A 26,947-nucleotide genomic window follows, 5' to 3' on the forward strand; every position below is an offset into this window, starting at 1 on the left:
ATTTTTAACTGAATACTATTATGATAATGACTTAACAACAGAATTTCAGACATAACTCAATTTTTCCTGGACCCAAGATTCTTCCGTACATCAAGGAATCACTTTATTTACAAAAAGGAATTCTTCTTTATGTTGTGTATCAGATAAGACAGAGTTAAAAGCCATGGAGGAAATAGTATGTAATTAACATGAAACAAATTAGGGACACATGTATGATTAAATTGTTTTTGGAATATCATAAGAAACTATAAAAATAGGGCTAAAAAGCCATACTTAGGGAAGATCAGATCAGATCAGATCAGTGGCTCAGTCGTGTCCGACTTCTTTGCAACCCCATGAATCGCAGCATGCCAGGCCTCCCTGCCCATCACCAACTCTCGGAGTTCACTCAGACTCACGTCCATTGAGTCAGTGATGCCATCCAGCCATCTCATCCTCTGTTGTCCCCTTCTCCTCCTGCCCCCAATCCCTCCCAGCATCAGAGTCTTTTCCAGTGAGTCAACTCTTCGCATCAGGTGGCCAAAGTACTGGAGTTTCAGCTTTGGCATCATTCCTTCCAAAGAAATCCCAGGGCTGATCTCCTTTAGGATGGACTGGTTGGATCTCCTTGCAGTCCAAGGGACTCTCAAGAGTCTTCTCCAACACCACAGTTCAAAAGCATCAATTCTTCAGTGTTCAGCCTTCTTCACAGTCCAACTCTCACATCCATACATGACCACAGGAAAAACTATAGCCTTGACTAGACGACCCTTGTTGGCAAAGTAATGTCTCTGCTTTTGAATATGCTATCAGGGTTGGTCATAACTTTCCTTCCAAGGAGTAAGTGTCTTTTAATTTCATTGCAGTCACCATCTGCAGTGATTTTGAAGCCCAGAAAAATAAAGTCTGACACTGTTTCCTCATCTATTTCCCATGAAGTGATGGGACCAGATGCCATGATCTTCATTTTCTGAATGTTGAGCTTTAAGCCAACTTTTTCCCTCTCCACTTTCACTTTTATCAAGAGGCTTTTTAGTTCCTCTTCACTTTCTGCCATAAGGGTGGTGTCATCTGCATATCTGAGGTTATTGATATTTCTCCCGGCAATCTTGATTTCAGCTTGTGCTTCCTCCAGTCCAGCGTTTCTCATGATGTACTCTGCATAGAAGTTTAATAAGCAGGGTGACAATATACAGCCTTGACGTACTCCTTTTCCTATTTGGAACCAGTCTGTTGTTCCATGTCCAGTTCTAACTGTTGCTTCCTGACCTGCATACAAATTTCTCAAGAGGCAGGTCAGGTGGTCTGGTATTTCATCTCTTTCAGAATTTTCCACAGTTTCTTGTGATCCACACAGTCAAAGGCTTTGGCATAGTCAATAAAGCAGAAATAGATGTTTTTCTGGAACTCTCTTGCTTTTTCCATGATCCAGCAGATGTTGGCAATTTGATCTCTGGTTCCTCTGCTTTTCTAAAACCAGCTTGAACATCAGGAAGTTCACGGTTCACATATTGCTGAAGCCTGGCTTGGAGAATTTTGAGCATTCCTTTACTAGCGTGTGAGATGAGTGCAATTGTGCGGTAGTTTGAGCATTCTTTGGCATTGCCTTTCTTTGGGATTGGAATGAAAACTCACCTTTTCCAGTCCTGTGGCCACGGCTGAGTTTTCCAAATTTGCTGGCATATTGAGTGCAGCACTTTCACAGCATCATCTTTCAGGATTTGGAATAGCTCAACTGGAATTCCATCACCTCCACTAGCTTTGTTAGTAGTGGTGCTTTCTAAGGCCCACTTGACTTCACATTCCAGGATGTCTGGCTCTAGGTCAGTGATCACACCATCGTGATTATCTGGGTAGTGAAGATCTTTTTTGTACAGTTCTTCTGTGTATTCTTGCCATCTCTTCTTAATATCTTCTGCTTCTGTTAGGTCCATACCATTTCTGTCCTTTATCGAGCCCATCTTTGCATGAAATGTTCCTTTAGTATCTCTGATTTTTTTGAAGAGATCTCTAGTCTTTCCCATTCTGTTGTTTTCCTCTATTTCTTTGCATCAATTGCTGAAGAAGGCTGTCTTATCTCTTCTTGGTATTCTTTGGAACTCTGCATTCAGATGTTTATATCTTTCTTTTTCTCCTTTGCTTTTCGCTTCTCTTCTTTTCACAGCTATTTGTAAGGCCTCCCCAGACAGCCATTTTGCTTTTTTGCATTTCTTTTCCATGGGGATGGTCTTGATCCCTGTCTCCTGTACAATGTCATGAACCTCATTCCACAGTTCATCAGGCACTCTATCTATCAGATCTAGGCCCTTAAATCTATTTCTTACTTTCACTGTATAATCATAAGGGATTTGATTTAGGTCATACCTGAATGGTCTAGTGGTTTTCCCTACTTTCTTCAATTTAAGTCTGAATTTGGCAATAAGGAGTTCATGGTCTGAGCCACAGTCAGCTCTGGGTCTTGTTTTTGATGACTGTATAGAGCTTCTCCATCTTTGGCTGCAAAGAATATAATCAATCTGATTTTGGTGTTGACCATCTGGTGATGTCCATGTGTAGAGTCTTTTCTTGTGTTGTTGGAAGAGGGTGTTTGTTATGATCAGTGCATTTTCTTGGCAAAACCCTATTAGCTTTTGCCCCTCTTCATTCTGTACTCCAAGGCCAAATTTGCCTGTTACTCCAGGTGTTTCCTGACTTCCTACTTTTGCATTCCAGTCCCCTAGAATGAAAAGGACATCTTTTTTGGGTGTTAGTTCTAAAAGGTCTTGGAGGTCTTCATAGAACCATTCAACTTCACCTTCTTCAGCGTTACTGGTTGGGGCATAGACGTGGATTACTGTGATAGTGAATGGTTTGCCTTGGAAACGAACAGAGATCATTCTGTCCTTTTTGAGACTGCATCCAAGTACTGCATTTTGGACTCTTTTGTTGACCATGATGGCTCCTCCATTTCTTCTGAGGGATTCCTGCCCGCAATAGTAGATATAATGGTCATCTGAGTTAAATTCACCCATTTCAGTTCGCTGATTCCTAGATTGTCAACATTCACTCTTGCCATCTCTTGTTTGACCACCTCCAATTTGCCTTGATTCATGGACCTGACATTCCAGGTTCCTATGCAACATTGCTCTTTACAGCATTGGACCTTGCTTCTATCACCAGTCACATCCACAGCTGGGTATTCTTTTTGCTTTGGCTCCATCCCTTCATTCTTTCTGGAGTTATTTCTCCACTGATCTCCAGTAGCATACTGGGCACCTACTGACCTGGGGAGTTCCTCTTTCAGTATCCTATCATTTTGCCTTTTCATCCTGTTCCTGGGGTTCCCCAGGCAAGAATACGTAGGGAACGCAGGCTGAAAGACAATGACTAATGACTGGTTTATAGTCAGTTGAATCCAAACTTCCTGAAGAGCAAATGCCTACACCAGGCTTACTTCAATTGGAGCAAAAATAAACAAAAAGTTAAGAATAATGTGTATCGCTTGGAAGAAACACATTAATTTTAGGAACACCTTCCTTTGCTGAAAAGTAAAACCAGTCTTTGTCCAAATTTTAAAAAAATGACTACTAATGTGTCCACACACTCTGGGTATCTTATCAGATGCATGAAATGCCTCCTTGCTTCTAGATAATTCCGTATTTACTATCCATCTCCCCTGCATGTGTGATGGCAAACTAACTTTTATGACTTTACTCTTCATTATGTGGAGTCTAAGCATTAATGCAGTCTTTTTTTTTTACAGGAAACAGGGGCAAATTCATACTGAAAAATGTATTACTATTTCATTTTAATAGGTCTCACTTATGGTTGAGAAGTTATAAATTGATCAAAATATTTATTTAAAATACATCATAAAATTAATGAAAAGGATAGAAATGACTTACTGTTCCTTACTATCACTCAAAATTTTGTGTTCAGAAAGATGTCTGAATTGTGTAAAGTACAAACGGAACAGAGAACAAAAATTAAAAAGCTGTCTTTGAGAGATGAGTGACTGGAGGAAAACTTGGTGACACGCATAAGCTAATACCCAAAGAGGAAGGAGGGGGCACTGACAGGGCAGCCAATGGCATTTACTTTTGAAAACAGATGTTCTTAATTGAAAATAACTATGTCATAACTCACCTCTGCATGCTTCAGCTTCAGTGTTTTATGCATTTCCCGGAAACGACTGTAACGCCTGAACACGGTCCACGTCTCATCCAGGACAGTGATCTATTCACGGGGAAAAGCGAAACAAACCAGCGTTAATTAGAGGAAAAGGCGACTCAGTTTCTTTAAAATAATTTACAAATTATCAAAAAGTGATTAGCATGTAAATTTCTCCAGAAGTGAAAACATTAATCTAGCGACACAAATCAGCCTTATAAATAGTAACTGTGCTCTGCTGACGCATGTGTCTCTGCTTCCCAAATCTTGTTATGAGCAGCATGTGCCCCTGTAAAGTGAGTCTCCTCTTCAGGGCTTATCAGAAGTTCCCTCAACTCTCCACGTGGGGCGCAGAGAGGAAACCTCACAACGGAACCTCTCTCTTACAGTGCTGTGCCCACACAGAACGTTTACACTCTTACATAAAATGTGGTGTCGGTTCCAGATGCCACCACCATGCACAAGAGAGAAGCAGCAGCAAAGAAAAGGAGAGGGATGAAAAGAAGGAAGGGATGTGGGGCAAAGGAGGAGAAAGTGGAGGACAAAGAGAAAAATGAAAAAAGAAAAAACTGTCTGCGTCTCAGTGATCATTAGCATCAAAACCCACACTATAATCTGCTTTGTTTTGGAGGAAGACTTCTCAGTCCAGCCTCTAACCAGCAGTGGAACTTACTGTTCCTGCTGGATGATGTGTCCCGTGGACACTCTGGCATCCATTAATCATACACCAAGGTCACAGGGACCTGAAGAAGCTGGGAGACACCACCAACCTCTGTGGTCACACTTGAGTCATCAGTTCCCATCTCATTCACACCACTGCTCCAGACCCATGTCCCCAGCTGGGAGACAACTCTTCTTTAGATGTCGCACACCAACTTCAAGGTCAGCTTGTCTGAAACAAGCCCACCCATTCTCCCTGGTCTGAACTCTGCTTCATCTCAGTGCCTGTCACTACCAGCCACCGAGCCACGCCAGACGGATGCTGGTCCAGCTGCCCCACACACCACAGTCAGACAAGCCCCGGTTCCCGCGCCTTCCTCGGGGTTCTACCTTCTCACCCTTTGCCACCACCGCCGGCTCACTCTGCACCACCAGGTCCCATGTGGCCTTGGCCAAGCCTCCCACAGTGTCCCCACCCAGCTGCCCCTCCAATCCCTTCCCTGTACCACTGACAGGGGAGCTTTCTAACACTTGAATCTGATCATTCTACCTCCACCCGTAAGTCCCCTAGAAGCCTCCGGCTGCTCCTGGAAAAAGACCCACGTTTTAGACCCGTGCCCCTCCGATAGCCTCTGCCCGCAGGTGTGTTAACTGCACACTCTTTGCCATGATGGCCTCTGCAGGGGCCACATTCCTGAACCAGAAACCTCACCCCATGCCTGAGAGGAACACTCTCCTCAGGCTGGCGATTCAGCCCGATTCGCCCACATGTAAACTCCAGGGGGTGAGCAGGGACGTCAGGGATCAGCAAACCACTGGGATCGGCAGGGGGAGGACACCCATGCAGAGCCCTCGGGAGGAGGGGCGAGCCTTGAGTTCGCTCATTTCCCCCAAGTGCCGAATGAGATGATCTGGGGTTGTACAAGGATGTACGTTTCAGAACGTTCATCATCTGGCTCTAGATTCATCATTTACAACAAAGCTTCAATTGTGGCAGCTTTCTTCCTGTTTCCTTTTAAAAGATATTTAAATAAGGGAAAGAAAAAAGATAAGTATGTTAACAAAAAAGCATTTAGCAAAAATGGTACCAATGTCACCTAAAGTTGGGAAATACTGCCCCTGGGAGCTCAGCTGGGGGCCTTCTCCCTGGCTCTTTCTTCTCAACAGGCCCCACTGGGCACAATCAGCAAGCTGGGGGAGGGCTTCCTTAGAGCAGGAGCAAAGCCATTCGCCACCCTGGCTGCACACAGACCAGGTGGGCGTGATACTGCCTGCTTGCCAAGAAAGCCCAGGAATTAATGGAACCACACCTGTGACCTGGGAGCCATAAGACGCAGGATGCTCACAGGGAGACCCTTCTGTCCTGGAACTCTGGAATCTACAGAAAGTTGCGGAGGAAGCCTGGGTGCCCCTCCTCCCTCAGATGCTAATGCTCCCTGGATCTCTGAGTGCTTCCTCTGTTCCTCTTCAACTCACAGTCAATCATCTGCAAAGTCCCCCCATCCCCAGCCTCTTTCAGGAACATCCCCTTCACCTTCCCTCTAACTGGTCACCAGGGGACCCCTCCCCCTGCAGCCCTCTCAAGTAGGGACTGTGTTCTTCCCACACTCCGCATCCCATCGTCCCAGGAGGTCGGTGGATGCTCTTGTGCTTCCATCCAACTTTTACACCCCTACTCCTCTGCCCTCTCTGAACGCCCCCACGTGAAGACCATGCCTTCAGATCTTACCGTTAACCCATCCTTCTCACAGGCAATTCACCTCACTTGCGTCCCCAGCTCCTTGAACATCTTGGGTTTTGCTCACAGCCATCTGCTCCCAGGCTACAGAACTCCTGCCATGAATCTTGGTAACTAAATCAATGATAGATGGTCCCTCCAATGCCCTGACCTCCTGTTCTTTGACTTCTGTCCTGGTTCCTTCCTCACCCAACGGGAAAACCACGGGCAATCGTTAAAACCATCCCCTTACATTCAAACCCAAATCTCTTAGTCCTGCTCTTGAAATTCCCTCAACTAAGCTAAACCACAGCCTTGATTAAATCCGACTGTGTTTACTCCTGGCCTGCAGCTGCCTAGCAGGATGGGGCTGTGGGAACACACGCCACCAAACGGCCGCCTGGTCCTATTTCAGTCACAGTCACCATCCTGAAGTCAACCAGGATGTCTCCCACCAGTTAGTCACACACATTTCCCAACTCCATCCACTCTCCCACTCTCTCGGATGAGAGTTTTCTAAACAGTTTACTCCATCTTTCTCCTTGAGCCTTCATCACCTCCACTGCCCCCTGCCCTTCATGCCTTTCTCAACACAGCAGCCAAAGCTATCTTGTTAAATACTGCTCGATGGAGCCATTTCTTTGCTCAAATAGGACATCCTCTCAAGGAGTACCATCTCGTTCAGGGCACAAGTTCAAGTTCTTCTGCTGACCTCAAGGACCTTTACAATCTCTCTCCTCCCTGGCCTTGTGACTGCACTCTCCCTCACTCACTTTACCTTCCTTGCTTTTCTGGAATCCATCAAACATGCTACACGGTAAATGTGGCCTCAGGAAGTACATGTGTGATTTTTCCTTTTTCTGGAATGTTCTTTCCATATGACTAGCTCCAGCATATCCTTCAAGTCTTTGCTTAAAAGCTCACTTTCTCAGTGATGCCTCCTCTGGCTATACCACCGCACCCCACCACCCCTTATTCCCCATCTCCACAATACTTACTCCTCATATTTTTGTACTAAGCACGTCTTCCTACCTAACATGGTACAGTCATACCTTCAAGATACTGTGGGTTGGGTTCCACAGTAAAGTCTATATTGCATTAAAGTCAGTCACATGACTAAACAGACATGCCTTCAAACAAGACATGGATGGCCAACAAACACATGAAAAGATGCTCAACACCACTAATTTTTAGAGAAATGCAAATCAAAACCACTATGAGGTTATCACCTCACACTGGTCAGAATGGCCATCATCAAAAATCTACAAACAATGAATACTGGAGAGGGTATGAGGAAAAGGAAACCCTCTTGCACTATTTGTGGGAAGGTAAATTACTGCAGCCACTATGGAGAACAGTATGGAGTTACCTTTAAAGACTAAAAATAGAACTCCTGTATGATCCAGCGGTCCCACACCTGGGCATATACCCTGAGAAAACCTTAATTCAAAAATCCACCAATGTTCACTGCAACACTGTTTACAACAGCCAGGACATGGAGGCAACCTAAATACCCATGAACAGATGAATGTATAAAGAAGATGTGGTACAACTGCACAATGGAATATTACTCAGCCATAATAAGGAACGAAGTTGGGTCATTTATAGAGACATGGATGGACCTAGAGTCTGTTATACAGAGTGAAGAAAGTCAGAAAGAGAAAACCAAATAGCATACTTTAATGCATATATATGGAATGTAGAAAAATGGTACAGATGAACCTATTTGCAGGGCAGGAATTAGAGAGCAGACCTGTGGACATGGGGGTGTGGAGGGGAAGGTGGGACAAATTGAGAGAGTAGCCTCACATGTATATACTACCATGTGTAAAATACATAGTCAGTGGGAAGCTGCTGTCTACACAGCACAAGGAGCTCAGCTTGGTGCTCTGTGGTGACCTAGAGGGGTGGGAATGGGGGTGGGCAGGAGGCAGGTCCAAGAGGATGGGGATAAATATATATGCACATAGCTGATTCACTTCATTGTACAGGAGAAACTAACACAATATTGTAAAGCAATTATATTCCAGTTTAAAAAAAGGGGAGTCACACAAGTTTTTAGTTTCTCAATACATATAAAAGTTACATTTATATTACACTGCAGTCTATTAAATGCACAATATATTACGTCCAAGACAACAAAGTACATACCTTAATTATAAATAATTTACTGCTGAAAAATGCTAACCTTCATCAGATGACTTAAAAGTTGCCACAAACCTTCCATGTAACAGAACAAAACAAAAAACCCTCAGTATCTAGGAAGGGCAATAAAACGAGATGTGCCTGTATACATTTACTTGGACGTCTCGCTTCTGGCTCTCTTCCCTGCTGGAGTAAGCCCCAGGAGAGCTGGGATTTCTAGCTGCTCTTCACTGCACCTGAGAAACATACCTGATGCAGCGTGAGCACCCTGAGGAAGAGCTGGAGGGCAGAGCCTCAGGATGGGCTGATCTCAAACGTCCTCAGGCTCAGCAGCAATGAGTCAGCAGGGCCTGTGTGCTTAAGAGACGGCCTTAAGCACAATCGGGATCGGGATGTGGATGTGGATAACTGGACACCAGCTTGCGTGACTCTGGCCTGCAGCCTCTTCCTCCTCGTTGACTTCACAGCTCATTAAGTCAGACTGTATTTTGAAATCTCTAACTAATGAAACAGCTACTTCAAATCTACCTCCTAATTTGGGTTTCATTCCTCCTTTCCACAGTGGCCCCAGAACAGGGCCTTTCTAAGGGACAGAAGTTTCTCTAACAACTTGCATGTACCAGATCCTCAGGAGGACAGGCACGGATGAGTGATTCCCCGGGCAGCAGAATCAGGGTGTTTGGTACAAGATGACAAGACAGCAAGAGAACATAAAATCCCCGGGAGAGCCCCCCAACCCAAAGCACCTAATGCACATCCTTCTGCTTCTTGGTATCAGCCCCCAGGGCTCACAACGGGAGGCGGGCGCTGCCATGGCGGGCTGTGGAGCTTGGGGGGAGACTGAGGAAGACACTCGCTCACACCCTGATCAGATCACGTGTCACAGGACATTAATTGCAGCATTAATCTTTGCCTAATCAATTTACATAACCAACAGTAATTACATCGACACCTGTCTCTCTGTCCTACAAGACGTAAGCCCTCTAAGAGAACGGGCCTTTGGTGGTAGCTGGGACGGCGGCAGAGGGGCTCTCACTGGAGAGTAAATCATTGAGCTACTAGTATGTGTTGGCGCCAGCTCGGATGCTGCTGGTTTTCCGAGTGATGTCCTTAACGGTTATTCTGCTTGGCGAAGAAGGTAAGGCTCCACTATCTTGGCTCCATTAACTCTCTTCTGGTGGGTTCTCTGAGGTTTCTCTGAATCAAAGACTATTTTTATTAGTCACACAATAGTATCTTTTCTGTTTGTTTTCTCTGTACTGAGCCTAGGGTGCATTCCCTATGTATTTGTAACCCAAGTTTATACTGAGGCATACAGAGATTTCTGAACTCTTTACCCTTGAGGTTTTCACCTGAATCCAAGTTAACACAGGGATTACAAAGGTTCAAGCTTCCTGCTTTGTACATAAAACACTTAAATCTCCCCCTTATCTATCAACATGTAAACAAGATGTGGACAGTGGCAGTGAGTGAAGACCACTGTGAGCACCATGGAAACGGTGGCCACCTCCCAGTAGGAAAAAGGCCAAATCCCTTTCCTGTGATGGGGACGCCTTCACGCCTAGAGCTGGGTAAACAACTGCCTGTGGAGTTCAGGGAAACCCAACAGAAGGGAGAAACAGCCATTAAAGCCCTATTTTGCCCCAAATTAAAACTGGGCCTGGGGTGAGGCGCTGACGCAGAGAGGAGGGACAGACGAGCAGCATAGCAAACATATCAGGTCAAAACACGCAACTATTCTCTTCCACGCCGAGAACACTGGGTATAGATGCTGCATGTCTTTGAGGAGCCAACTCATCACTTCTCTCTCATTGAACAGGTCTGCAGATACAAATCCATCTTTTCTGGGCCATAAAATGATCAAGCGCAACTTAAACACCATAAATGTGTCCACAAGATGAACTGTGCTCACTTATGAACAATTCTCAATTGAGTGCTTTCCACAAATTTATGTTATATACATATTTTGCTGGTTTAGGGATTGTCAGTTTCAGGACCTGTCACCAGTATTTATTTGCTTGTGTATATCTATCTGTGTAAGAGGAGAATCAACAGTTTTTCATCCAAAGAAAAATACTCTAACTGGCCCCAAGTAAATAAGCAGTTACTCACAGAGGTCTCCTCAGGAATATTTGTCTTTAAATAACGTTTGGAGGAGCTGCATCAAGTATATACAAATGAAACTCCCTGTATTCAGTAACAGTTCACAGGAAATGGTCTAATACCACCCTACTATATACTAAAACAAGTTTTATTAGATTTCTGAAAAATAGAGTCTTATGCAGTAACGTAACTATGAACATGCTTGACGAAACACGAACATATTACAAATATTTGAATCTGTGTAACAGCAAGCATTAATACATTAATTAAATTCTCCTCAAACACCAAACAGAACTGCCCAGGAAGTGGGAGGAGAAGCCAGATCCCGTTAATCACAGTCGGCCACGTGGGCCTCCTCACCCTGGTCCGCCTCTAGGACGGCCTAGGCTTTCCAAGAACACAAGGCCCAGTGTGCTGGGATTTCCAACGGGGATGCTCAACCCACGTGTGCTGCATCTGGTATCTGCCTCTGCTGTGATGCCCCAGCCTCCCACGGTCTCCCAGCCCTTCTCCTCCTCTGATCACTCACCGAGAGCCCAGGCCGAACTCCAGGTCACTCTTCCTGCCCTGAACTCTCTGGCTCCCTAGACCTTCTGGTGGAGCCCCATCAGAGATCCCCTTCCCTCCTGTGTGCTGCCCAGCACTGCTGCAGACAGTCCCACAGCCCCTCCACAGAAAGGCAGGAAACACTGACACTAAACTCTGCACTCCAGTACTCTCGGGCTTCCCTTGTGGCCCAGCCGGTAGATAATTCGCCTGCAATGTGGGAGACCTGGGTTCAACCCCTCGGTTGGGAAGATCCCATGGAGAAGGGAAAGGCTACCCATTTCAGTATTCTGTCCTGGAGAATTCCATGGAGTATAGTCCACAGGGTCCCAAAGAGTCGGACACAACTGAGCGACTTTCATGTCTTAACTCTGCAGTCACTTCTACTAAAGCCTTCTAAATTACACTTTCTGTGAAGAAAATTTCTAAATGTTCTACATTTTCAATTTTCACAGACAATGATATTTTTCTGAGATGACTAGGGTCACCCAAGCCCAGCTTCTGAGCAGTTGCTTTGCCCATCTAAGAAAGATGCTGTTGCTACCATCTTTCCCCCACCTCCAGTTTCCCTTCATCAGCCTCCTAGGCTTCCACCTGAAAGCAGGTACCCCCCAGTGCCGACCTCACGCAGTACTACTTCCTGTTAGCAAAGCATCATCTGAGCTCATCTGGGCTTGTCCCAGCGCCCTGCTCCCCATCTCACTCCCACGTGGGAACAGAAAACCTAAGTCTTCCCGGGTGCCCTTCACGATCCCCCCTGCTCTGTACTCTTCTTTCTCCCACTTCACTGACCTTAGAGGATGTGAACTGATTATTCAGCTCTTCTGTTCCTCAATGTCTTGATACTTCTAGTATGCTCTTAAAAAAAAAGTGTCACAGGTACCAAATAAATACTTCTTAAATAATAAGTGGAGGAGTAATAAAGACAGTGGAGCCCAAAGTCTCTTCGTTACACACTTTGCTGTGATTTCCCCATTCCCTTTTTCTATCTTGAACTGTGGGCAGTAGAATGATCTGCAGCTCAGGCCTTCTCTGATTTACGTATACATGTCTAAAGCTTTTGGACAACAGGTCCTGGATGAGATAAGAAAGTAAAGAATCATAAAAAAAAAAATGTCATTCACCAGATTCCTTCGGAGAGAGGAGGCTTGGTTTAGTGATAAACGATTTGGGAGTAAGAATGAACACAGGTAGGTGAGAAAGAACTAAAACAAAACACATCAAGAAACAAGAGGTGGTCTCTGAACTGCCTTTAAAGGGTGGGTTGTATTAACTGAGGAGACTTTTGTTTCTGAACATCATGTCCCCAGCTATGCAGGCAGGCGTGGGAATACAGGCCAAGGAAGGGGGTTGGAGCTGACACCCCCACCCTTAGCAGGGGGGCGGGCAGCAGCTGGCGCTCCCAGAGGCCATCTAGGAAAGTGGGGACACTGGTACTTTGCAGAGAACCTAACTGTCTAAAGGGGTATTTTCTGTTATTTGCTCTGAGATGTACAACGTTCTTCCTCCTCTGGCTCGCTGGGGAAACTGCGGCAAAGCTGACGTACTTTTCTTTCTAGGGACCCAAAGGCGTGCTGAGCCCTCAGCCCAGCGGACACGAAGGAAAAGACACTGTGTCGGCGACTGTCCAGGGTACTGGAGGCGGAGGGATGGGTGCCACCTGAACCATGTCCTCTGACCACATCGTGAGCTCCTGAGCTGAGCTCGCATCCCCTCCACTGCAGTGTCTCTGTGAACTTGAACTAGAGCGCCCCACTAACTATAGAAATCCCATCTCCTCTGCACCTGTGGGAACATGATGGGCCCTGGCAGGAGGAGATGGTCTTAGAGGCAGGGCAGTGTGTGGGGAGAGGGAGGTCTAAGGTCCAACCCTAGATATACCCCTGGCTGCTGATAACGTGCAAGGGAGGCTATGGGGCTTAGAGAACAAAGATCCCAGAAAGCCATGCGGATACGATGTCAGCCTGCTTTGTTGTGCGGGAAGCGCTGCAGACACCCCTGTGTAGATGCACCGCCAGCAAATAAAGAAGGTGCCTGCAGCCTCTGGCTCCTGGACCCGGTCTGAACCCAGTGCGCCAGGCAGACGGGAGCCTGGCAGCCCACTGCTGGTTGCAGAGCATCTGCATGGCAGGGTGTGATGCAAAACCAAACAAGGCTTTGGAGCTGGCCCAAACCCCAGCCTTCTGCAATAACCAGAAGGAATGCACCTTTAAAATAAGGATAATACGACTTATCTCAATATACTTAACTTTATATGGAGAAGGAAATAGCAACCCACTCCAGTATTCTTGCCTGGAGAATCCCAGGGACAGGGAAGCCTGGTGTGCTGCCGTCTATGGGGTCGCAGAGAGTCGGACACGACTGAAGCGACTTAGCAGCAGCAGCAACAGCATACGGTAATTTGAAAGTAAATTTGAAGGAATGTCGAAAGATTGGAATATTCTGATGAGATGGATGCTTTTCAAATCCAAGATCATTACTAAGGAGTACTTCTCCCTTCCCTAACACCTCTGAAACAGGTGAGGAATAGGCAGGACTGTTCTACCTTAAAATTGTGGTAAATTGTGAGAATGACAGCCAAAGCAATTTTCCTTCAAATTACTCAGATATTCAGAGGCAAAGCACCAAATGCAAATTATTCAGCAGTCATCACTGGAGAATGGAAAATGAAAGGCTCTGGACTAAGACTTGGATCCTGACTGTAGCTCAGTCACTAATTAGCTGTGTGACTCTGGTGAAATTATGCAACTCCTCCAGCCTTAGTTTTTCCATCTGTAAAATGGACTCAATTCAGTTCAGTTCAGTCGCTCCAGTTGTACCCGACTCTTTGCGACCCCATGAATCGCAGCACGCAAGGCCTCCCTGTTCATCACCCACTCCCGGAGTTTACCCAAACTCATGTCCATCGAGTCAGTGATGCCATCCAGCCAACTCATCCTCTGTTGTCCCCTTCTCCTCCTGCCCCCAATCCCTCCCAGCATCAGGGTCTTTTCCAATGAGTCAACTCTTTGTATCAGGTGGCGAAAGTATTGGAGTTTCAGCTTCAGCATCAGTCCTTCCAATGAACACCCAGGACTGATCTCCTTTAGGATGGACTGGTTGGATCTCCTTGCAGTCCAAGGGCCTCTCAAGAGTCTTCTCCAACACCACAGTTCAAAAGCATCATTTCTTCGGCACTCAGCCTTCTTCACAGTCCAACTCTCACATCCATACATGACCACAGGAAAAACCATAGCCTTAACTAGATGGACCTTTGTTGGCAAAGTAATGTCTCTGCTTTTGAATATGCTGTCTAGGTTGGTCATAACTTTCCTTCCAAGGAGTAAGCATCTTTTAATTTCATGGCTGCAATCACCATCTGCAGTGATTTTGGAGCCCAAAATATCCTAACCTATAGCTGAACTAAATGAAGTGAAGCAACTAGCAGAGTGTTGGGTGCTCAGTACATAGTACTGCTGTGCCCAGGATCACCTTACCGAAAAAAAAACCCTTTTATTACACATACTGAAAGGCCAGGGCACCTGTGGACAGCAACTGCAAAAAGGGAGTTCAAACCATTTTGTGATTTCTTTTAAAACAAATTCTAGGAAGAGATGTATAACTCCCCAAATTCTGAAATGAAGAAATATTAATAGATTCTTATAGCGCAAAAACAAAGTTGAAATGGAAATTCAAGGTAGCATCACAAGGTGCTAACTGCTTTTCCTCTGGGCTTATGAATCAATCTCATCTCTTCATCATTTCTCACGCATTCAGTATTGCCTTGGTGAAGATAAACAACTGCCCAAGTAAAAACAACATGAAAGATGAGTTGTTCTGTATTAAAATAGGGGACGGGAAAGATGTTTATTCTTTTTTTTTAGTCAAAGACAGCATTCTCAAAGAGATGGGAGGCATGCTTAAAAAAAAGTTTAGGATAATATATGATTCTTTTAAGTCCTAATTTTATTTCTTCCCCTTAATATTTATGTTTGAAAATAGTCCACACACTAACTGTTTGAATCTAGATGAACCGCAGCTCGTGTGACCGCCCATCCATCTCACCTCTGTGAATACACATGTGGGGAGATCATTTATCAGTTACTAATAAGCAGAGATTCAGATGCCAACGCACAAATCCTTCTCAACATTTATATTCTACCAAGTTGGGGATGTTTCTAGAAGATGTATGTGTGCATAGTTTATCTAACAGACCGGAATGGCTCTTATTTCTGTTCTGCCAAATAAAGAGACATTTCCCTGACTCTAAATGTGATTTCTTCAGCTCCCAAACTGCACATTTTCTGGGCATTTCTCCTGGCAGGTCCATCCACTATCAAATTCTCCAAGTCTGGCAAAACTTTAACAGCCCCAGTTCACAGAGTGCACATGACCCGGCCTAGACTTCATGATACAAGTTAAAGTGCACACAGAAATAATGTCGACACTTGAAAACAAACAAGGCTGTGGAAATGGTCCCCATGTGAGGGCAGCACCAAGATGTGGCCTGAGCTTCCAAAATGCGCAGGAAGCAATGACACTGAGGAGGTCCGTGAAGACACGTAAGCACAGGAACCTGAACAGCTGGCTTTGATCCCACAGGCATTCGGTTCCTCGATCTACTTAGTTATGGGCTTCTCAGCTGGCGCTAGTGGTAAAGAACCCACCTGCCAAAGCAGGAGACATAAGTGACTCAGGTTTGATCCCTGGGCAGGGAAGATCCCCTGGAGAAGGCAATGACAACCCACTCCGGTATACTTGCCTGGAAAATCCCATGGACAGAGAAGCCTGGCGGGCTACAGTCCATGGGGTCACAAAGGGCCGGACATGACTGAAGTGACATAGCACTCTCCGTAGTAGCTGTGTGGCCTCGGGCAAGTCACTTAAGAGGTTCCTAGCTCATCAAATGTAAATAGCACCCCCTTTCTGGTACATTTTCCACAGCTGGGGAAGTGTCTTCAAAGTGTCTATGACAAAACAGGTGCCTGATACGTGTTAGTGTCCAAACTTGAAGCAAGGCTGCAGACTCAGTCACCTGCAGGGATCAGACAGGAAGGTAACTCCAAGAGGCCCTGTGAGTGTAGAAACAGGGAGCACAGTGGGGGCCCACAGACCACCTGGCACATTCAGTTCCAGGGGATGGACGGAGCCCGACAGGGGCTGAGCACAGCCAGGAGATGAGAGCGAGGCTTTGAGATGCAGGCAAATAGCACAGAATGTGTCACAACAGCTGAGTAAGCAAGGAGCATGTGAGAAATGGCAGAACTCATAAGACGTGCTAAATACAGGCCCATCACCTATAAGACAGGCCGAAGATGGAAGAAATAAACATGATGGAACGGTAAGAATGGCAGAGATAGAAAGTGCTGAGCTGTGATCACGTCCACTTTGGGCCAGCTCGTGTGGGCCATGTGACAGTCATCTGCAGGGCGGCCCATTCCCAGCCTAGCCCTGGGGAAGGGAAGGAGCCTCAGGGCTGCACAGGCTGGTGAGGGTCCGTGAAGCGGACACCTGCGGGGGGAAGACCAGTGCTAAATACCAAAATGAACGAGAAAAGAAAGTAGGAGTGTGGCTGTGACACCTGCTGTGGCCAGCAGTAGAGCAGGTAAAGGGTTGAGTGGGGTGTGGGGCCTTGCAGTCGACGATTCACTCTCCAAGGGAAACAGGAACACAGTCTCTCGTAAAGGTTATTTCCAGTTTCACAGGAATAAAAACCCACAGGAAACAGGGTGTTTGTTCTTTTTTTTTAAACAAGTGTTAGGTCATTTCTTTATATTATCATGTTAACATGTAAGGCAGGGAATTTAAAACTACGCTGGAAACCTTGGCTTGTTTCTGTAACATAAGAGTATGACCACCTCTGCTAGCCATAAGCACGGATTCTGTGTCATGCTGAAATGCAACTGAAAAATTAAATTCTACCCAGTCTGGTCCTAGCTAACCGAGGATGCTAAGTATAATACAGGTTAACTGATTTCACGTGTCAATCACGGAAAGGCAGAGGACGCAGGAGTTTTAAGTTGACCTGCTGTGGTCCAAGTAGTGGAAGAACTTGTGACGGCAGCAGCTTCGTGCCATCATGGACTATATAGGTATTCAGATCAGATCAGTCGCTCAGTCATGTCCGACTCTTTGCGACCCCATGAATCGCAGCACACCAGGCCTCCCACTCCATCACCAGCTCCCGGAGTTCACTCAAATTCCCATCCATTGAGTCAGTGATGCCATCCAGCCATTTCATCCTCTGTCGTCCCCTTCTCCTCTTGCCCCCAATCCCTCCCAGCATCACAGACTTTTCCAATAAGTCAACTCTTCGCATCAGGTGGCCAAAGTACTGGAGTTTCAGCTTTAGCATTATTCCTTCCAAAGAAATCCCAGGGCTGATCTCCTTTAGAATGGACTGGTTGGATCGCCTTGCAGTCCAAGGGACTTTCAAGTGTCTTCTCCAACACCACAGTTCAAAAGCATCAATTCTTCGGCGCTCAGCCTTCTTCATAGTCCAACTCTCACATCCATACATGACCACAGGAAAAACCACAGCCTTGACTAGACGGACCTTTGTTGGCAAAGTAATGTCTCTGCTTTTGAATATGCTATCTAGGTTGGTCATAACTTTCCTTTCAAGGAGTAAGCGTCTTTTAATTTCATGGCTGCAGTCACCACCTGCAGTGATTTTGGAGTCCAGAAAAATAAAGTCTGACACTGTTTCCACTGTTTCCCCATCTATTTCCCATGAAGTGATGGGACCGGATGCCATGATCTTCGTTTTCTGAATGTTGAGCTTTAAGCCAACTTTTTCACTCTCCACTTTCACTTTCATCAAGAGGCTTTTGAGTTCCTCTTCACTTTCTGCCATAAGGGTGGTGTCATCTGCGTATCTGAGGTTATTGATATTTCTCCCAGCAATCTTGATTCCAGCTTGTGTTTCTTCCAGTCCAGCGTTTCTCATGATGTACTCTGCATACAAGTTAAATAAACAGGGTGACAATATACAGCCTCGACGAACTCCTTTTCCTATTTGGAACCAGTCTGTTGTTCCGTGTCCAGTTCGAATTGTTGCTTCCTGACCTGCATACAAATTTCTCAAGAGGCAGATCAGGTAGTCTGGTATTCCCATCTCTTTCAGAATTTTCCACAGTTTATTGTGCTCCACACAGTCAAAGGCTTTGGCATAGTCAATAAAGCAGAAATAGATGTTTTTCTGGAACTCTCTTGCTTTTCCATGATCCAGTGGATGTTGGCAATTTGATCTCTGGTTCCTCTGCCTTTTCTAAAACCAGCTTGAACATCAGGAAGTTCACGGTTCACATATTGCTGAAGCCTGGCTTGGAGAATTTTGAGCATTACTCTACTAGCGTGTGAGATGAGTGCAACTGTGCAGTAGTTTGAGCATTCTTTGGCATTGCCTTTCTTTGGGATTGGAATGAAAACGGACCTTTTCCAGTCCTGTGGCCACTGCTGAGTTTTGCAAATTTGCTGACATATTGAGTGCAGCACTTTCACAGCATCATCTTTCAGGATTTGAAATAGCTCAACTGGAATTCTATCACCTCCACTAGCTTTGTTCATAGTGATGCTTTCTAAGGCCCACTTGACTTCACATTCCAGGATGTCTGGCTCTAGGTCAGTGATCACACCATCATGATTATCTTGGTCGTGAAGATCTTTTTGTACAGCTTTTCTGTGTATTCTTGCCATCTCTTAATATCTTCTGCTTTTGTTAGGTCCATACCATTTCTGTCCTTTATCGAGCCCATCTTTGCATGAAATGTTCCTTTGGTATCTCTGATTTTCTTGACGAGACCTCTAGTCTTTCCCATTCTGTTGCTTTCCTCTATTTCTTTGCATTGATCGCTGAAGAAGGCTTTCTTATCTCTTCTTGCTATTATTGGAACTCTGCATTCAGATGTTTATATCTTTCTTTTTCTCCTTTGTTTTTCGCTTCTCTTCTTTTCACAGCTATTTGTAAGGCCTCCCCAGACAGCCATTTTGCTTTTTTGCATTTCTTTTCCATGGGGATGGTCTTGATCCCTGTCTCCTGTACAATGTCACGAACCTCATTCCATAGTTCATCAGACACTCTATCAGATCTAGGCCCTTAAATCTATTTCTCACTTCCACTGTAAATCATAAGTGATTTGATTTAGGTCATACCTGAATGGTCTAGTGGTTTTCCCTACTTTCTTCAATTTCAGTCTGAATTTGGCAATAAGGAGTTCATGGTCTGAGCCACAGTCAGCTCCTGGTCTTGTTTTTGCTGACTGTATAGAGCTTCTCCATCTTTGGCCGCAAAGAATATAATCAATCTGATTTCGGTGTTGACCATCTGGTGATGTCCATGTGTAGAGTTTTCTCTTGTGTTGTTGGAAGAGGGTGTTTGTTATGATCAGTGCATTTTCTTGGCAAAACTCTATTAGTCTTTGCCCTGCTTCATTGCGTATTCCAAGGCCAAATTTGCCTGTTACTCCAGGTGTTTCTTGACTTCCTACTTTTGCATTCCAGTCCCCTAGCATGAAAAGGACATCTTTTTTGGGTGTTAGTTCTAAAAGGTCTTGGAGGTCTTCATAGAACCGTTCAACTTCAGCTTCTTCAGCGTTACTGGTTGGGGCATAGACTTGGATTACTGTGATAGTGAATGGTTTGCCTTGGAAACGAACAGAGATCATTCTGTTGTTTTTGAGATTGCATCCAAGTACTGCATTTTGGACTCTTTTGTTGACCATGATGGCCACTCCATTTCTTCAGAGGGATTCCTGCCCACAGTAGTAGATATAATGGTCATCTGAGTTAAAGTCACCCATTTCAGTTCGCTGATTCCTAGAATGTCGACATTCACTCTTGCCATCTCTTGTTTGACCACTTCCAATTTGCCTTGATTCATGGACCTGACATTCCAGGTTCCTATGCAATATTGCTCTTTACAGCATCGGACCTTGCTTCTATCACCAGTCACATCACCAGTACAGGTATTAGGTTGGTGCAAATCTAACTACAGTTTTGCACTGCTGAACTCTGCTCTTTGATATTGGAATACATTCTTAAATATATGTGGTAATGTTATATATACATCATTTTAATGTGCATTTCTCACTTCACGTTTTTTGCTAATGACTTATTACTTGCCGTGTATTTTATATTTATTTTAGACTACAGAAATGATGTTAGATAAAAAGAATTTGAGCAATTTTCTTATTTGAGTTCAAAATAGTTCGTAAAGCCCTGAAGACAACTCGCAACATCCACAACGCTTTTGGCCCAGGAAGTGCTAAAGAACATACAGTGTGGTAGTGGTTAAAGAAGTTTTACAAAGGACACGAGAGCCTTGAAGATGAGGAGGGCAGTGCCCAGCCATCAGAGGTTGACACAAGCAACTGAGAGCCATCATCAAAGCTGATCCTCTTACCACTACAGGAGAAGGTGCTGAAGAAATCAACATCGACTGTTCTATGGTCATTCGGCATTTGAAGCAAAGTGCAAAAGTGAAAAATCTCAGTAAGTGGAGGCCTCGTCAGCTGACCAAAAATCAATAAAAGTGAATTTTATATGACAACCGGTGACAACCAGCTCAGTGGTTAGACCAAGAAGCAGCTCCAAAGCAGTTCCCAAACCCAAACTTGCACCCAAAAAAGGTCATGGTCACTATCTGGTGGTCTGCTGCTGGTCTGATCTACTACAGCTTTCTGAATCCCAGCAAAACCATTACATCGAAGAGGTATGCTCGGCAAATCCATGAGACGCACAAACCGCAACAGCTGGAGCCAGTACTGGTCAACAGAAAGGGCCCAGTTCTTCTCTACCACAACACCCTGACCGCACATCACATAAGCAATGCTTCAGAAGTTGAACGAATTGGGCTACAAAGTTTGGCCTCATCCACCACAAGCACCTGACCGCTCACCAACCGACTACCACTTCTTTAAGCATCTCAACAACTCTTTGCAGGGAAAGCACTTCCACAACCAGCAGGAGGCAGAAAATGCTTTCCAAGAGTTCATCAAATCCTGAGGCATGGATTTTTATGCTACAGGAATAAACTTATTTCTCATTGGCCAAAATGTGTTGCCTCATCATTCCTATTTTGATTAGTGAAGATGTGTTTGAGCCTCGTTGAAATAAATTAAAAGTTCACGGTCCGAAACTGCAATTACATTTGCACCAACCTACTACGTTCGGCTGATCAGCCCGCCAGTCAGTGGAATGCAGCACACTGTGTGCTCTTCGCCAAGAGGAGCCAGGCTGCACAGCCGCAGCCTGTCTGCGGCTGAGAGCAGCTGGCGGGATGTACACCTCTCAACATACATGCATACATAGCTCCGGAAGGACGTGCTACTGGGAGACACCGGCAGGTATGACTTCACCCAAAGACATCTTCACCCAGGGCTTTCCAGGCATGTGTCCTTCAGGGTCAATGAAATAAGGGGAGGAGGATGGTGTGACATGGAGATGACAGCTTCCTCTACTGTCAGATGAGAACAGCAAAACAGACACTGACCCACCAATTGTGATGCACCCCCACAGTGGGATGCTGTTAAGCAATAACAAGAAACAAATTATTGTTACACTTAACTGTATGGATGCATCTCTAAAAGGCTGCGAGAGGAAGCAGCCAGACACAAGAGTGAATGCCTCTGGTCCACACATCCCCTCCACACACCACAACAGACCCGAGGAATCTATAATTACAGACAGCAGATCAGTGTTTGCCTGGAGTATCAGAAAATTTCTAGAGTGAATGAGAAGTTCTAAACCTTGATTGGGGTGCTTGATTTGGGTGTACACATATGTCAAAGTTCATCAAACTATATTTAAAATGGGGTGTTTCACTGGGTGTAAATAATGCCTAAATGAAGTTGATTTAAAAAATTACAAATTTGACCAAAACCCCAAAACCTTATACGTATCCATTCTCACAGTTTATAAAAGTTGTTTTTAACCCCCCAAATAAAGAAGATATAAATGTCCTTTTGAATTAAAAACTTTTTTTTTTCCCCTCATTTTAAAGTTCAGTGATGGAAAGTTCCTTAGGATGCCTTGTGGACCAGAAGATGAGCATTTTGGCCCCCTCTCTGCCCACAGGTTCCCGGTCCTGCAGCCAACCTCAAACATTCCTTTAACAAGGATCATGACTGCTTTGTTTGGCAATGAACAGACCACGTTGGAGAGCTGGAGTGATCGGACTGGAGGTTAAAATGAAAATGGACAGGAAGATGGAATGTAAATAACTAATCAATTCTATCTACAGCAGAGTGGGCGGGAAGGCAGGAGGTGGAGGAACGGGAAGGATGAGTGAGAAGCTGAGAGACAAGCTCTCCACAGTTTCACTCTGCATACTGGTGTCCTCCTGGGCTCTTGGGACCTGTGACTTCAACCACGGGGGACGTACACCCAGGGCCTGTGCCTGAGTCAGCTCGGCCCCTTAAATGAGCCTGATATAAAATGTACATTAATATTACATACCATATATAAGGAAATCTAAGACTAAACGTATTTTTTCAAAAAACAGTTATTTTTTACCTTTTCAAAACTATTGGTTCACCAAGAGAATTTAGTAGCAACCAAAATATTACCCTAAGTGTGATGACCTGTTCTAGAAAACATTGCCTATGCATGAAATAAAGTGATGGCAGGAAATGGTGGTTGCTGTTGTTCAGTCACTCTTTGCGACCCCGTGGACTGCAGCACGCCAGGCTTCCCTGTCCTTCACCAACTCCCGGAGCTTGCTCAAACTCATGTCCATTGAACAGGTGATGCCATTCAACCATGTCATCCTGTGTCATACCTTTTTCCTCCTGCCCTCAATCTTTCCCAGCATCAAGATCTTTTCCAATGAGTCAGCTCTTTGCATCAGGTGGTCAAAGTATTGGAGCTTTGGCCTCAGCATCAGTCTCTCCAATGAATATTCAAGATCAATTTCCTTTAGCATTGACTCTCCAGGCAAGAATACTGGAGTGGGTTGCCATCTCCTCCGCCAGGGGATCTTCCCAACCCAGGGACAGAACCTGCATCTCTTGTGTGTCTTGCATCGTGCAGGGCAGGTTCTTTACCACTAGTGCTACCAGGGATGCCCAGGAAACGGTTAGCATAGTTCATTTTCAAACTCAGAGGGAGAAAAATAACAACAACAACAAAACCCGAAGAGTCATAAACATGAAAGTCATTAAGGGATTTCCAAGAGTAAAATCTCACTCATTCTCAACACCTTATCCAGTACTTAGAATGTGGCCGGCCCTATTCCAAGCCTTTCACATACAAAAGCTCTTACAGTCCTCAAACCAAGCCAGCCCACAGGCTCCCTCAGCCCCATTTCACAGATGAGGCACAGTGAAGTTACCTGGAGGGGGAATACCCACCCCCCAGCACTTCTCCAGCAGCTCCACTTCTACTGGAACCCAGATACTTTTGTCTGTCCTGCCAAGGGAGGGACAGCATATTCTCATGTTTGTGTCTAGGACTGGACCCTGATACTGCTGTGGACAGGGTGCACCCTACAGGAACATGAGGCCCTCAGGCCGCCACCCTGAGAATGCACGAGGCAGCCCTTCCTCTGTAAAGAACTGGGAATTCTCCAGGCAAATGCTAACAGTCCAGTCCTGGTGCTAGTAATGACAGCACCCGGGATGGGAACAGAAGGAGGCAGAGCAATGACATGCCTTCAGACAGGGCTTTGATCAGCTCAGAGAGCGCAGCGGGGATGCTGAAAGGCTCCAGATACTTCATGTCTTTGGTTTCTCTAATTTGCCTTTACAATTGCATCCACAATTTTGGCCAGATCTGCATATGGCCAGCCTGTAATCTGCTTAAATTTTCATTTAAATCAACTCAGTTAAAAAGAATTAAGTATTTTCTTTACTCATGTCTTAAGTTCTATTCATGAAATCAATCTAATAATTATACCTTATTAGCACATTTGGAGAAGGCAATGGCACCCCACTCTAGTACTCTTGCCTAGAAAATCCCATGGATGGGGGAGCCTGGTGGGCTGCTGTCTATGGGGTCGCAGAGAGTCGGACACGACTGAAGGGACTTAGCAGCAGCAGCAGCAGCAGCACATTTATCCACTAAAATAAAAGAAATCTCTGTACCAACCATAATCATTACACGTCCTCCAGTGCTGTGAGTTTTGAAGAATTCTGAGTTGGTGAAAGTCACTCTTTACCCTCTAATTTAAAAATATAGAAATAATATATACAAATAGGCCTTACACAAAGAAACTCACAGCAAACTTTTTGGCCAATCCAACATATAACACATAGGTACGAATGGAACTTTTTGTTGTTCTTTAGTCACTAAGTTGTGTCCAACTGGTTTGTGACCCCATGAACTGCAGCCCACTAGGCTCCTCTGTCCATAGGATTTCCCAGGCAAGAACACTGGAGCGGGTTGCCATTTCCTCCTCTAGATTTTCCCAACTCAGGGAATGAACTCACATTTCCTGTATTGCAGGCAGATTCTTTACTGCAGAGCTGCCAGGGAAGCCCCAAATGGATCTTTGCTGCTGCTGCTGCTAAATCGCTTCAGTCGTGTCCGACTCTGTGCGACCCCATAGACAGCAGCCCACCAGGCTCCCCCGTCTCTGGGATTCTCCAGGCAAGAACACTGGAGTGGATTGCCATTTCCTTCTCCAATGCATGAAAGTGAAGTCGCTCAGTTGTGTCTGACTCTTCGCGACCCCATGGACTGCAGCACACCAGGCTCCTCCATCCATGGGACTCTCCAGTCAAGAGTACTGGAGTGGGCTGCCATTGCCTTCTCCTTACAGACACACAATTTCAAATGGCTGAGAAAAGAAGCGGGACAGGAATCAGGCATTAGGTCAGGGGCAGTAGAAGCACTGGGTTAAGGACATGATGGACCATTTTAATAAGAAACTGCAGAATCTGGCCAAATTCAACCACCACCACTGCCACACAACAATCATGCCTTCTCAACAGACACCTCAAATATATAAATTAATGCACAAGTTCTGTTAAAAACGTGGTGGGGGAGGGGGGATAATCAGTAGGTAGAAATAAAAATCTAAAAACTTTGATTAATTAGATAAATTATTTGCATTGTTTCTCCAGGAAGACAGAAAGAACACACAGGCCTAAAGGGAGGGATCCCCCAGAGCCTGAGGGCTCCCCTGAGGGACATCTGGGAGGTGGGGGAAGTGCTGGGGGAAGGTGGGCTGGCTTCAAGATCCCCCCACAGCTGATCCATGCTCATCTGCTTCTACAGTGTCCTCCTCATACGAGATTCTCTGTTCAAAGGGTACACTAAAGAGAAACCTGGAAACCCCTGGTCAGGTCCGATTTCCTCATTTTACCAGTGAGGAAACCGAAGCTCAAGGAAGGTGAAGACTTCGGGCCACTCAGTCAGCCGCAGTAGAATCCAAGTTTAGAGAACTCAACATCCAGACTCTGGCGACCAAAACCACCTCCAGGAAGGCCCTCCTGCAGACAGATACTGGTGATCCTAGTGGATGCCCCGACAGCAACACCCTCGCTCATCCTCCAAAGGGAAGTGAGATTACCCAGAAATTCCCTGAGGAGAGGATGGCGGCCAGCAGTAGGTAATGAAGCGTATGAGTCGATGGGACTCCACTAGAAATGAGATGAAGTCACTATGTGGGGAAGGATGAGTTAAGGAGACAGGCACGTCTCTTCCTGAAAAGTCCTATAAGTCAAATAACAGACTAGGAAAGCTTCCTACTCACTAGTAACAGAAACAACAGTGAAAACAGCAGTAGGGATGACAGCAACAGCCATAATGTATTATTCTTTATCATATACCAAAAACTGGAGTCAGCCTTTTATACGCACCTAACATCCCTGTGACATAAATATGATTATTCTTGCTCTAGTAGATTAAAAAACATGGAGCCTAAGTCTGTGGTAGGATGGCCCTACTGTCCTGGTTTGCCTGAGCACTAGGTGGTTTCCCAAGACGTAGAACTGTCTATGCCCAGAGCAGGAAAACCCTGGCAGTCCAGGGTGGCTGGTGACCTCACCTGTGGGCCTGCGAGGTGACAGCAATGTCCGTGTCGGCCTGATGCCCCATCCACCACCACCTTCTATGGGCTAACTTCCCTCCACCTGCTCCAGGCCAGACTTTCACATACTGGTTTAAAGAAGGACACGACCAGTACTGTACGAAAGTGCATGTGCGTTATCTCCTTTTACCAAAAAAAAAAAAAGCACTGCAGAGCCTCGCGCCTCCAGCCTCCAAAAGAGCGATGAAGGGACACTTACCTTGACCTCAAACTCGAAGTGCTCGTCCTTCCCTTGGCCGCAGAGAACATAGCGGGGGATACTGATTTTGATGGGGTCCTTCAGGTCATCTGGATTTGCTCCCAAAGAGCGGGAAACCATCCGCTATCAAAGGTACATTGGATGGAAGAACAAAGAGAGACCAAGATCACTGCACTGCAAATACCCCGCCCAGGCGGGCGGAGGAGACAGTTTCAAGCAAAGAAAAGAACATCCAACCAGCAGAGTTTATTTAGAAAAATGACGGTTTCCTTTGAAAGAGAAATGCTAAGTCTCTCTCATGACAAAAGACCACTGCTTAAGAGATACCAGTCCACAAAGGTAGCACAAAAGCACTCCCAAATGTTGTCTGGCTTTGATGTTCCTTTCAATTTACAAGAATGAGCAGGAAAAAAAGAACAGATCACATATCCTGACTTAA

At 45.4% G+C, this 26,947-nt stretch overlaps 1 protein-coding gene across 5 annotated transcripts in view; it reads right to left on the minus strand.

Annotated features, from left to right (window-relative positions):
- Window positions 1-26,947, minus strand: part of KIF16B (kinesin family member 16B) — a 308,034-nt gene that overhangs the window by 54,510 nt on the left and 226,577 nt on the right. For 4 of the 5 annotated variants that reach the window (XM_061435655.1, XM_061435659.1, XM_061435654.1 and 1 more), the window contains 2 exons: window positions 26,509-26,631; window positions 4,105-4,194 (listed from right to left, as the gene is read on the minus strand). In XM_061435655.1, the coding sequence (XP_061291639.1) occupies window positions 4,105-4,194; window positions 26,509-26,631 (213 nt within the window). The remainder of the gene's footprint in view (window positions 1-4,104; window positions 4,195-26,508; window positions 26,632-26,947) is intronic. The other variant, XM_061435656.1, reaches the window with a different exon arrangement.

This window comes from Bos javanicus, chromosome 13, assembly GCF_032452875.1.
Source record: "Bos javanicus breed banteng chromosome 13, ARS-OSU_banteng_1.0, whole genome shotgun sequence".
Taxonomy (NCBI): Eukaryota; Metazoa; Chordata; class Mammalia; order Artiodactyla; family Bovidae; genus Bos; species Bos javanicus.